This window comes from Mauremys reevesii, linkage group 6 (assembly GCF_016161935.1).
Source record: "Mauremys reevesii isolate NIE-2019 linkage group 6, ASM1616193v1, whole genome shotgun sequence".
Taxonomy (NCBI): domain Eukaryota; kingdom Metazoa; phylum Chordata; order Testudines; family Geoemydidae; genus Mauremys; species Mauremys reevesii.
In genome coordinates this window covers 70932103-70945900 of record NC_052628.1, presented here as the reverse complement: position 1 = coordinate 70945900, position 13798 = coordinate 70932103, and the positions used below count along the sequence as shown (strand labels likewise).

Sequence of the window (13798 nt, the reverse complement as noted above, 5' to 3'; positions counted from 1 at the left end):
TCTCACCAGTGCCTTGTATAATGGTACTAACACTGCCCTATCTCTACTGGAAATACCTCACTTGATGCATCCTAGGATTCCATTAGCTTTTTTCACAGCCATATCACATTCACAGCTCAGTCCTCTTACAACTGACCGATACAACCAGGTCTTTCTCCTCCTGATAAGTCCTTAGCTTATAGCAAAACTTCTTGTTGTTAGTCCCTTGCACTTCGCCCTATTAAATTTCATCCCATTTCTATTACTACAGTTTTCAAGGTTGTCCAGAAATTCTTGTATAATATTTCGGTCCTCCATATTGGCAATACCTCCCAACTTTTTCATCCACACATTTTATTAGTACACTTCCACTTTTTGTACCAAGGTCATTAATGAAAATGTTAACTAAGATTGGTCCCAAGATCCACCCCTGAGGAACTTCACTAGCAACCTCTGTCCAGCCTGACAGATCACCTTTTAGTATGACCAAGTGAAGCCTAACTTTAACCAATTCCTTATCTACCTTTCAATTCTCATATTAATCCTAATCATCTCCAATTTAATTAATAATTTCTCATAGGGAATAGTATCAAATGCCTTTCTGAAATCCACATAGATTGGATCTACTGTATTTCCTTTGTCTAAAATAAATAAACAAACAACATCAGTTATCTTCTCAAAGAAGATCACGTTGGTCTGGCACAATCTCTCTTTTGTAAAATTATGTTTTATTTTATCCTGATTACCATTCAGCTCTTTATTCTTAACTACTTTCTCTTTCAAATGTTGTTCCAAAAGCTTGCATACAATTGAGGTCAAACTAACTGGCCTGTAGTTTCACAGATCACTTTTTTCCCTTGCTTAAAAGGAACTATAGTAGCAATTCTCCAGTCATAGGGTATGACTCTCGAGTTTACAGATCACTGAAAATCCCTACTGTTGGGCTTGCAATTTCATGTGCCATTTCCTTTAATATTCTTGGATGGTGATTATCCAAGCCCCCGAATTTGATCCCATTAAGCTGTTTCAGTTTAGCTTCCACATCCTTATTTTCATTAGCCCCCCTGCCACCACCCCAAAGCTCAGTACCCTTATTAAAAACTGACCCAAAGTATTTGTTTAGGTGTTCAGACATGCCTAGATTATCCTTCCCACCCTCAGTGCTTAGCAGTCCCATTTCTTCTTTCCTTGTTTTCTTTTTATTTATATGGCTATAGAACCTTTTAGTATTGATGTTAACTTCCTTTGCAAGATCCAACTCTGCTTGGGTTTTGGCAGTTCTCCTTTTCTGACTTCCAAAAGGTAACTTTCCTTGCTGATCTATTCCATTTTTCATTCCCTGTAGGCGCTCTCTTAATGACCTGTCTGAGATGCTTGGTCATCCATTGTGGTCCTCAACTCTTCCCTACAAATTTTATCCACTTGCTCGGGATGCAGGCTTCACATAGCTTCTGCATCTTTGATTTAAAGCAATTTCAAGCCTCCTCCACATTCAGATCCTTGAGTTCTGTCCTGTCCACTTCCCTAATTCCCTTAATTTTTTTTTTAAGTTTGCTCTTTTGAAATCAAGGAACCTAATTGCAGACCTATTTTTGTTTATCCTTCCATTTAGTTGAAACTGAATTAGCTCAGGATCACTCAAATCAAGGTTGTCCCTTGGGATCCTCTTCAGCCTCAGGTCCACCTCCCATATCTTAGCGCCTAGCAGAAAGCACACCCTTCTGTTCTACAGATCAGCTCTGGTGATAGGTCTGTCTGTCAGTAGTCAATCACGTAGCCCTGCTTCTTCCGGATGTTGGTGTGATTCTCCGGCCTTTCTTCTGTTCTTCTAGCCGCAAGTCCTCATCTTCTGTTCTCTATATTCCTGAGCCTTCCTTTAGTATTCTCGTAAACACAACAATCTCCCAAACACTCACTTTGCGTGCACCCTTTAAAAAAATTCAGGTAATTAGTACCTCACCTGGATCATTCTGTTCATACCTTGTTACGTTTTTGTACTTATGGGTCTGCAACTGATTTTGTTTTCATAAAAGGTAACTTTTGTATCCAAGAACAGGAGTCAATGGTTATTGATATTTTCTCCTTGACTTACATGCCAAGAACGGAGTTCGGGCTCACCATTTCACAGACCATAGCCAATAACTTCATAAACACCTGAAATACTATAAAGAACGCAGCTCTGTACAATCTTTTGCCAGTATAAGATGTGTCTGAACAAGCAGGGCTATCCCAATAAGGTTCTTCCGGTACAAACTAGGTCTAAGTGTTAGTGGTGCCTCTGTAGTGGAAAGAGAACTTTTAACTCCAGTTTTGGCAGGTAAAAACCCCTTCAATTCACCTTCAAGAATTAAAATGTCCTAGGTTATTTGTGGAGTAGTCTGTGCAATGAAACAAGCAGATACTGTTGACATTATCATGCTCTTGGTATGTACGTTAAACAATGTTTTTAAAACCAGTGAACAAAAGCAAACAGGGTAAAACCAGTTACAACTACGGAAACAAGATTTTAATAGCTGATGTCTTGCCACCACATATCTGGATTTAGAAAATTAAACATCTTTCTGTGCACCTAAGACTGAGAAAAGTTTATTTGCATGTGGTATTGGATTTTCACCTGCTTTCTATTTGCTTATTATCCAGCTTTCAGCTATTTTATCCCTGCATCCTAAAATTCTTGAGAGAGGATTAGCAAATGTTTTCCTTTGAAGATAACACTAAGGCAATTTTACAGAACTGTTAACAGAAGATATTACAGCCAATAACTTAACTGCTACAAAATTCTTATTGTTTTATAAAGTGAAAACTTTACCTAACTCCTTAAACATAAAAAAATTAATCTATCGGTACAATCCAGTATCTGTAAGAGTTAGGAATTATGTGCAGGAAATTTTTTTTTAAAATTATAACCCAGAATTTGCACATAAAAAAATTTAATTTACTAAAGCAACTAAAGTCTGTATGCTAAATCAGGAAATATGGTGCACAAAATAAAAGGCTCCTTTCCTGCACATGTATGGGACCGACGAGTAACTTTGCGTGACAAGCAACAAGTCAGTAAGGCAGGTTATTCCCAGGAGAATCTCAACAGAATCTTTATGCCAAACTACACATTGTGTCTATGCTATCTTTTTTAAAAAGAGTTTTTACAAGTATTGCTACTAATTTTTACATGCATGTAAAACAAAACTGCCTTAATTACCAGACAACAACTATACATATCTTTAAGGAGGATTCTTCTCCTCACCCCCTTTTTTTAATGGAACCCTGAACTGAACTGAGAAGGTATTGCAGGTAAAAGTGTAAAGATTTTAAAAATATAATGTACTTGAACTGGGAACAAAGCTTTATACCAGAATTCCCCTATCTATTGTGCTTTCAAATAGCATGAAGTACCTATTTTTGTTGGGCTGAACAAAGTGAACCTTAAAACTGTTATTTGTCCTGCACCAGAGATGAGTCCAAGTGTAGCAGAAAGTTTAAAAATCTCTCTGTTCCACAAAAACACAAAGAATCTAGCATTAAAGTTCCAAAGCTCAGTCATGATGAAGAACTACTGGACAGAATTCAGGCAAGGCTATTTATTAAATGGTTCTCCTCAACCATATAGTAATTACATATACATTTTTTATTTCATGTTTTTCTCCTCATACCCAAAGTCAGGAAAGAAAGTAAACATTTTTCATTTTTTAGTGATTAAAAAAATATTTCATGAGCTTGTATTATCACTGCAGCATACTCTTTCCTCCAAAATGTATTACATTTTAAACCTGACATCTTAACATTAATAAATTAACAAGTTTGTAAAAATTTATCTTTGAAAGAAATGACTAAGTAAATGGAGCCATACCAACACTGTTTTCTTTAAGTGACCATTCCAATAATTAAGAGAAAACATAATGGAACAGAAGTTTCCTCTCCAGTAAAGTACCAGCATTAGATTAGAGAAATACATAATATGCATATTACCAAGTCATTTGCTTTTTTATACTTCCCCGAAATTTTGTAATGACTATTAGAACTTCCAAGTTCCTCCAAACTCTAGTTTAAACTATTTTTATACACTGTAGCGTAACAACTGTAAACTCACAACACAAAAGTACGAGTTAGCACAGTATAAAAGATTTTTTAAAAGGACTGTAAGAGTCACTAGAGACAAAATAAATAAGTAAACATCTGTAAAGCCATTCAACAAAGACTGTGGTGACAGTATTGATTACACAAATCAAAACAACACTCTGAACAATGCTTCAGATATTAAAGTAGCATCCATGATGAGTGTGGGAGGTAATACTTAAACTTACAGGTCAAGTTACTTTAAACTCAAATACTGCAGATGTGTGAAAAAGCCAAATAGGTAGCATTTTGGTGAAGTTTCAGTGAAGTGCCTTATTTGTTGGCTTACATACTCGTGGGCTCTAAAACAGAGAATTAGTAGCAATTATGGTAGTATATACTCCCTGTATTTTAGCTTCATCTGAAGTGTACTGAAGCTAAAAATAGCAAATATACATTAGGCTTCACAAGTTGTCTTCTTTCTTGCCACTTCCCTATTTTAGGTCAGTAACTTTTATAGCCTTCTTCCAAAATTCATGATAGAATGCTAGGCCGTAATGCAGACTTGTCTCTCCAGTGTCCACCGATATCCAGTCCACATACCAAGACTTTGGTCGTTGATAGAAGAGAGCCAGGGGAAGATTATTGCAAGAGACATCTTACCAACATAGCTCTCAGGTCTCCGCTGGATATGCCCATATCCACATAGCACAGCCTCCCTCAACTTGTCTTCAATTGGAGCAACCTTTATTAGATCCCTTACAACACCACTTCATTTCCTATTATCTCAGCAGCTTCATTTAGACAACATACCCATTTCTTTTCCAGTGGCTGGCCAAGTCCCTGTTCTGTACATTAGGATTGTATAAAACTGTGATTTGACCACCCTTAACTTTATTGGCATCTTTTTTTAATCACAAAGAACTTGGGTCAGCTACTACCATTTGCATTGAGCAACTTTACTACAATGCCAGGCATCACTCAGGAGGGCACCATTGTCAGCAACCACTAATTCTAGATATTTAAATTCTCTTTCTCCCTCTAAGCTTTCTTCCCATGACAGGGATCAGCAACCTTTGGCCGTGGCCCGCCAGGGTAAGCATCCTGGTGGGCTGGGCTGGTTTGTTTACCTACCGCGTCCGCCGGCCAATCTCGGCTCCCACTGGCCGCGGTTGGCTGTTCCAAGCCAATGGGGGCTGCTGGAAGCGGCGTGGGTCGAGGGATATCCTTTATGCTGAGTCCTCCTTCAGTTCTCAGAGTGAATGTTGGTAAGATCAAAGTGAAGTCCAGCCTGCTCAAAACTATGTTGCCACTGTTCAAAGTTGGCTTACATCGTCTTAATCTTCTGCATATATCACTAAGTCATCAGCAAACATTGCATGTTCCAAGGTGCATATATTCTCACTTATCACATGCAAGACAACTGCAAATAAAGAAGTGCTCAGAACTTTATGTTCAGTAGGTTTTGAATCACTAAACGCTAGAAGCATACAAGTCAATGAAAACTTGTATTGAGAACCCATGAACTAGAGTATAATCCATCAGGGGGGTCCTGGTGTTTGAGTCACAACTACCATATCATTTCCGTATTGCTAGTATGAGGGAGGTCCAAACTTGAGGCTGACTAGAACTTATGCTTCTGTATTATCACCAAGGACATTTTCCTGAAATCTCTTCTAAACAACATGGGTAGTCTTCTTGTTCTATTTTGACAGTTAAAGATTTATTGGGGTAGAGTGGAAGGGTTAGAAGAACACTGTCTATGGATTAAACACAAGTTGTACAAAAAAAACCCACAGCATTTGTGAGCTACTTCTATTTGCAGCTATTTTCATTTTGTTTTGCATGATATTTTAAAAACTTCCAATGTTTAACTAAAAATTCAAATAAAGTTTCATACTTCCCATACATTTAACTCTTAATTTCTAAGTGATCATGGTATAAGCACTAACTGGTAGTAACATAATTAAGGAGAGAAGAATGCTTACATTCCAACCCTTGTATATCAATTGAAAGATCAGCCATTTCTTTGTATAAAAGTAACTAGTGGGATCACTCAACTTATTTACAGTACCTTTTTTGTACTCATTCAAATAGGTGTGGAGAAATCTGAGTAAGTTGTACATCATGAGAACCACCACCACACCCCAAAAAAAGGGCAATGAAGGACATTTTTGATCTTCGGTTTTGAGACTACTGGCTAAAAATTCCATTAATACACCTCTACCTCAATATAACGTGACCCGATATAACGCGGTAAAGCAGCGCTCTCTCTGTGTGTGTGTGTGTGTCTCTCTCTCTCTCTCTCTGGCGGATCAATGCAAGTTCAATATAACATGGTTTCACCTATAATGCGGTAAGATTTTTTGGCTCCCGAGGACAGATTATATCGGGGTAGAGGTGTAATATGCTTTCCTGCACACCACAAATATATAAAAGATTTAATACACATAGAAATTCCTATGATTATATTTGTGTCAAAACTGCTCTTGAAAACAAAGGTGTCTCAAGGTAGTATTACTCAAAACAGTACAGTTTGGCATATTCCTCCCTCCCAACAGAAAGCTACCACTTCCAGGTCATTACAGAGTTCTAAACACTCTTCTAATCAGACAGGCTGCAATACTGGATAGAGTTGCTCAGCAGTCATTCTATGGCAGTGATCCTGATAACCTGAAGTTTTAAAAAAGGAACCTAATGTCATTACAAGACAGATCTAAACTTGAGTATAAGTAAAAGATAAGAGAATTCTCTATTTGTCTCGCTTCTTTACTTTGCACAATTAAAGGCATTTTGCTGTAAAGGAAATTACATAGTTTTTCACGTACAGTTTCATGCTGCTTAGGAGTCACCACACTACAATAGGTAAACATTTAAACAAGTGAGAAAATCTGAAAGATGGATCCAAAAGCAGGTGTAGTACTGTAAGCTATTTTTAATTTTTTTTTCCTTCCAAACTGATTGAGCTGACTGTCTATAACAAAGCTTTATTCTGATTACTTCCTCTTTTGAGCAGCAGCTTGCAGGTTCTGAATCTGCAACTACTCAGGAAAATTCCTGTGATGACACAGAGCCTCCATTACTACAGAGGTCGCCCAGATGGAACTCCTTGCAGGATGATCAAGGTGTCAGATAGCGAACAAGTATTTTGTCTTCCAATGTTGTAGTTGTTAAAAAACTCAGCAGAAGAGCACAGAAGTATGCCTACTACGCACAAAAACTAAAAATAAGTCTAGCAGTCACTCTCCAACCGATTAGGCAGTGAGTTAAACTGGGTGCAAGACTGAAGATATCCCACAGTTTATAGCACTATCTTGGGTGCTGCTGCTCCAGAGTGAAACTGACAGAAATCTGCTAAGTTCTGCTTTGGGCCCCTTCTGATATACTGTGTACCAAGCAAAACTGACTAGGTTCCGGACAGTTTCATCCAGCCAAAGACTTAAGCACAGCAACAATACCACGAGCATCATTTAATGGGAAAAGATAGGAAAAGAATGAGGATAAGATACTCAGGGTACATCTACACTACGGGACTATTCCGAATTTGCATAAACCAGTTTTGTAAAACAGATTTTATAAAATCGAGTGTGCGCGGCCACACTGAACACATTAAATCGGTGGTGTGCGTCCACGGTCCGAGGCTAGCGTCGATTTCTGGAGCATTGCACTGTGGGTAGCTACTCCGTAGCTATCCCATAGTTCCCGCAGCCTCCCCCGCCTCCCCTCCCCCGCCCCTTTGAATTTCCGGGTTGAGAAATTCATTGTCGCGGGTGGTTCTGGGTAAATGTCGTCAGTCACTCCTTCCGCTGGGAAAGCAACGGCAGACAAGTATTTCATGCCTTTTTTCCCTGGATTGCCCTGGAAGATGCCATAGCATGGCAATCATGGAGCCTGTTTAGCCTTTTGTGACTGTCACCGTATGTGTACTAGATGCCGCTCACAGAGGCGATTCAGCAGCGCTACACAGCAGCATGCTTTTGCTTTTGCATGATAGCAGGGATGGTTATCAGCCATATTGCACCATCTACCATACCATAAATTGGTAATAAGATGATTGTGGCTACCAGTCCTTTTGCACTGTTCCATTTGCTGCTGTCATAAGTGCCCCTGGCTGCTCTTAGCCAGGGGCGCAAAAGCCAAAATTGGGAATGACTCCCTGAGTCAATCCCTCCTTTTTGGTATCTAAAAATAGAATCAGTCCTGCCTAGAATATGGGCAAGTCCCCTAGAATATGGGCAAGTCCCCTAGTCCTGCCTAGAATATGGGCAAGTGTACTAGAGAACCACTGTATCATAGAACCAAAGAGCACAGCTGCTCTGTGTCAGATCCTGCAGAAATTATGAGCTGTATTCTATTCACAGGGGGTGCTCCTGCAACAACCCAACCTGTTCATTCCATTCTTCCCTCAGCCTTCCTGGGCTACCGTAGCATTGTCCCCCCACTTGTGTGATGAAGTAATAAAGAATGCAGGAATAAGACACAGTGATTTGTTAGTGAGATATGAGTGGAAGGCAGCCTCCAGCTGCTATGATAGTCCAGACAGGACAGTAAGGAGTGTGTAGGAGAGGAGCCCAGCATCCCTCTGCTAGTTCAGGGGCACTTGAATCTTTTCTTTACACATGAAGGGTGGGGGCTGATGGAGCTCAGCCCCCTGTTTCTATGACGATGATGGTTATCAGCCATATTGCACCATCTACCATGAAAAATTAGGACCAGGCGCCCTTGATTGACCTAACAGATGCTAGTCATCATGGTTACCAGTCCTTTTGCACTGCCCCCTTTGCCAATAGGCTGATGATGAGGACGGGTACCAGTCGTATTGCACCATCAGCCACCCATGGCGGGGCGAAGCAAGGATGTTAGTTCAGTGCTGCAGCATCGGGTCTATCTGCAGCATTCAGTAAAGATAGGGTGACATGTTAAAGAGTCAAGAGAGGATTGTTTTCCCTTTCACTTCTGGGAGTGGGTGGGGGGGTGCGTAAATTGCCGAGCTATGCCCTGACCCACCGCGGACACTGTGTTTGACCCTAGAAGCATTTGGAGCTCAGCCAAGAATGCAAATACTTTTCGGAGACTGCAGGAACTGTGGGATAGCTTGAGTCCTCCAGTCCATGAGCGTCCATTTGATTCTTGGGCTTTCCGTTACGTTTGTCATGCAGCAGTGCGCTGAGCCCCTGCTATGGCGTCTGTCTGGAGATTTTTTAAAAATGATTTTGAATTTCGTCTTCTGTAACGGAGCGCTGATAGAACAGATTTGCCTGCCCTTACAGCGATCACATCCGCATGGTCCATGCGGGAGCTCTTTCTTTATTTTGATTTTTAACTGCATCGCCACCCGTGCTGATCGGAGCTCCACGCTGGGCAAACAGGAAATATTCAAAAGTTCGCGGGGCTTTTCCTGTCTACCTGGCCACTGCATCCGAGTTCAGATTGCTGTCCAGAGCGGTCAGTGGTGCACTGTGGGATAGCTCCCGGAGGCCAATACCGTCGATCAGCGTCCACACTAACCCTAATCCGATATGTTAATACCGATACTAGCGTTACTCCTCTCGTTAGGGAGGAGTACAGAAACCGGTTTAAAGAGCCATTAAAATCGATATATGGTGCCTCCTAGTGTGGACGGTTGTGGCGTTAAATCGGTTTTACGCTCCTAAAACCGGTTTAAACGCTTAGTGTAGACCAGGCTTCAGATGATGAAGCACCATAAGAAAGAGGGAGCCAAACCAGGGAGAGAAGAGAAATAGAAGAGAATAGTTTAAAATTTAGACTCAGGATTGAGTCTTTTGAACTCCATAGTCTATTATGACGAGGATACTTCTTCAAGTTTATAGACAAACGAAACTCAAATAAAACTAGTCACTCCATTAAATAAAGGCAGGGTGGAATAGTGGGCTTTGGAGAGTGAAAGGATAAGGAGAAAAATCCTCCTTATTAACAAAAATTTAAAAATGTATAGAAGCCTAATTTGTACTTAAAGTGCCATGCACAGTGACTTTCCAGCAGCAGGGTGCATGCAAACAGGAAGTTCAGAAATACTAGATTTAACTTCAAGATTTTAGAACATAATACAGAGTTACTACATGGCAAAAAAAAGTGTGCTAACAATAGCTCTACCTTTAAGGATTTTTTTTCTGTGCCACTTTCAAGGACCTCTTACATATCTCTTACAGCAAGTCTACACTATTGCTTGAGTCAATCTAACTTATTCGGTCAGGGATGTGAAAAAGCCTCACTCCCACACTGCAACCAACACAAATTTCACACTGTCCACACCAGCTCTATCTCAAACGCTTTCCCAAACAACATAGCTTCTGCTTCTAGCCAAGATGGAGTAATTATGCCGACGGGAGAGGGCTCTCCTGTCAGCATAACAAGTCTTCACCAGATGCAATACAGATGTGCAACTGTCATCTACTCAAAATGCAATAAAACTCAAGTGTTAGCTTATGCCAGTGTAAGGACTTGTCAACTTGAAAACATGAGTAAAATATTTTCATTTATGAAATCTGACATGTAGATTCACTCTCTTAAGGAACCAAATACTTACACTTGCAAATCTCTGAAAGACACTATATGACGTATTTTAACATAACATTGCGCATATACATATATATAAACAAACTATGGCTTATTGTTTATAGCTTTTTCATCACAACCATCATTAATCATGATCTTAAAAAAGGTGTGAATAGTTCTCCTCCAATAGGAATTCTGAACAGGTGTACTATAGGCCTTAAATTATGTATTGTGTCATCCTGTGTGTGTACGTGGACAGTGCCTAGCACACACCGTGGCTGTGCGCTATTGTAGTGTACGATAACATTATCAGCACAACAGAAGCGCAGGATATGAAGCGTCCCTACTCATCACACTTTGATCTCATCAGCTGCGTTGTGCTGCTCCCCCGCCTCTCGGGTCATGTGTCCCCAGTGCACCTGAACCAGCCCATGCCAATCCCACCCCTCCCGGACGCATCCAGTTAGCGACCTGGCTCCCGGCGAGTTCAGGCCACCCCGTGCCTGGTGCAGGGCGGACGAGGCCAGGAGAAGAGGAGTCGCGTCCCCAGCGGGAGGGCAGGACGGAGCGAGGGGGCAGCGGGGGCCCACGGGCCCGAAGGGGGGGGGTCAGCACCCGGGAGTAGCCCTGGGGACGCTGGGGGGCTGCCCCGCAGGCTGCAGAGGCCCCGCCAGGGGGTGACTCGGGGCGCGCACGTCGGGGCAGCCCGGCCCGGGACTCACCGTCAGCGGCTGGTCGTGGAGGCTCCCCACGGAGAAGCAGTTGTCCCCGGGGTTCACGGCGCCCGTCAGCACCTGGTGCAGATTCATGGCGCAGCGAACGCGGGGCCCGGCTGGCCTCACTGCAGGCGCCCGGGCGCCAGGCTCATGCTCCGGCCCCCGGGGCGGCAGTGAAGGGTCCACAGCTGCTCGGCCGCTCTAGGTCCCGCAAGCGGCGAAGGCGGCAGCACATAGCTCGGGGCGTGGCCTCATAACCCCGCCTCCCCGCGGGGCGGGCCATAGACGTAGCCCCCCCAGCCCCTTGCTCGCCGGTAACAGCGAAACGGGACGAAAACGAAATATCGCGAGCCTCCGCTCCGTGTGACGTCATAGTTTTCTCTGTAACGGCGCATGCGCCAACCCTACCCTGGGACTGAATGTGCGGCGAAGGGTGTTTTCTGCGCGTGCGCAGAAGTAAATTTAGCTAGGAAGGAAGGTCAGGAAAAGCTGGTTGCGCAGGGAAGTACGTATGGGGTGTAACGGCACAAAGAGCTCCCGCTCCCAATTCCCTACGGTGGGTGCACTGAGCATGCCCAGTAACCTGCGCTGTTCCCATTGCCCTCTCGCTGCCCTTACTTCTAGTTACGATTTGCTGCCTCCTCTTTGGGGGGGTCTGAAAGGATTAAGGGGAGCAAATCGCAGCGGGAGGGGGGCTGTCAGCGTCTGAGCAGGGGCAGAAATTTACTAGCGGGGGGATTAAACTACTGTAGGTAGCGGCAGAAGAGGGGCTGAAGGTTAAAAATTGGGGGTGGGGGGTTGTAGGCTGGGTTAAGCCCTCATGATTTCCAACCCCTGGGCTTGGCGGTAGCAAGCCCTGAGCAGTAGCCAAGATGGTCACGTTTGCTTGGTGTAAACTGCACCTAGTTGCAAAAGGGGAGGGTTGCTATTTATGTCGTCACACTTGGGTTGCACTTTGACACGCCCCAGCCTTGGTTATATTGCAGGGGAACCCCAACACAAGCCCAGTCTGAGATTTTCCCCCAGAAATGCATATCTTATACTGCCCAGCCCTCTTCTGAACAGTCCAAATATATTAAGTCTGTTATTCCTTTAAGGGACTAGTATACACTAATTTAGCGCCTTCCATGGAGTTGCCCACACACTTTAACTTAAACACAGTGGATTATTCAAAATACAAGTTTTGTTACTACGAAGTGGTAGATTTTAAGGGAGTACAAGCACTGAGGCATAAAAGTAAGAAATGGTTACAAGAAAATAAAGATAACAATGCCTTCTAGTGACTAATTTAACAAATTATATTAGATTTAAAGCTAAGTTTCTCACCACATGCTTCCAACATCATTACTGACCATACTTTAAGGTCAGGATCCTTCCCTGAGAAACCCTCAGCTATCATCTTTGTCTTCTCAGATGCAGAGAAAGAGATGGGCAGGGAGAGAGAGAGGTGTGTCTTAGGGTGTTTGCCCCTCCTTTTTATACTTTCAGTCCCTCTTTGAAAAACTATTTCCAGTTGAGAACCAACAGACAGGATTTGGTGGAGGAAGGAGACATGCTGCTTCTTTCCTAAGATGCAGAGCTCTTTGCCACTTCCTCTTTCTTGATAAAGAATGGCCACTTGATAGGTGATGGCCCATCAGCTTTGTTCACACCTGGCTGGAGCATCTGTTTGCCCTTTATCTTTGAGAAACTGGTTTAGGTTATGTCTACACTCCAGACCTTACAATGGCACAGATGAACCACTACAGCTGTGATGCTGTAAGGTCTCCCGTGTAGCCACTCTTTGCCAGCAGGACAGAGCTCTCCTGCCAACAATCAGTGTTAGCTATGTTGGTAGGAGAGCCTCTCCTGCTGATATAGTGCTGTACACACTAGTATTTTTGCTGGTGAAACTTATGTCAATCAGACTTATCTGGGAAACACTTCAGTCATGATTTCAATTTATGTTCATAAGTTTACACATCATGTTACTACATGCATTTTACCAGAATATTATTGATCAGCAAATTATGAGTTTTCAAATGATACATCACAAGGCATGTCTTGTACAAAAATTATTACAAAAATGTGTAGGGTGTGAATACAGGGGTACATTCTGTCACAGTGCACCTGTCTATACCAACCAATAGAAGACAATAAAACAATAAAAACACTAGAGCACATGTAAAGTTTGCCTGGTTTGACGTAAGTGCTGTAAGTAATGGTGTTCATGTACACCAATCTCACTTCCCCAATACAAGTAAACAGTATTGACTACACTAAATGTTCAAAAATCATGAATCAGGCTCATAAAAAATCATAAGATTTAAAATCACGAGATTATGTAAAGATAATAGATTTTTTTCTCCTGCTTTTTGAGCCTTTGGAGTGCACAAGGGTCACATTTTGAAGCTTTATCCACAGCTCTGAAGGCTAGAAACTTACTTTTTCTTAGGGCTGTCAAGCAATTAAAAATTTGCGATGAATTGCAGTTTTAATCACACTGTTAATAATAGAATACCATTTAAATATTTTTGAATGTTTTCTACATTTTC

The 13798-nt window shown here is 42.1% G+C and overlaps 1 protein-coding gene across 4 annotated transcripts in view; it reads right to left on the bottom strand.

Annotated features, from left to right (window-relative positions):
- The window catches only part of DMXL1 (Dmx like 1), a 152884-nt gene that overhangs the window by 122518 nt on the left and 16568 nt on the right, over positions 1-13798 (bottom strand). Inside the window, exon 1 of one of the 4 annotated variants that reach the window (XM_039544391.1) lies at positions 11271-12081. The exons of 1 other annotated variant lie outside the window; for it this stretch is intronic. In XM_039544391.1, coding sequence (XP_039400325.1) covers positions 11271-11357 — 87 coding nt within the window. In that variant the 5' untranslated portion in view covers positions 11358-12081. Of the gene's footprint in view, positions 1-11270; positions 12082-13798 lie in introns of those variants that run through there. 2 more of the 4 variants (XM_039544392.1, XM_039544394.1) reach the window with 2 other exon arrangements.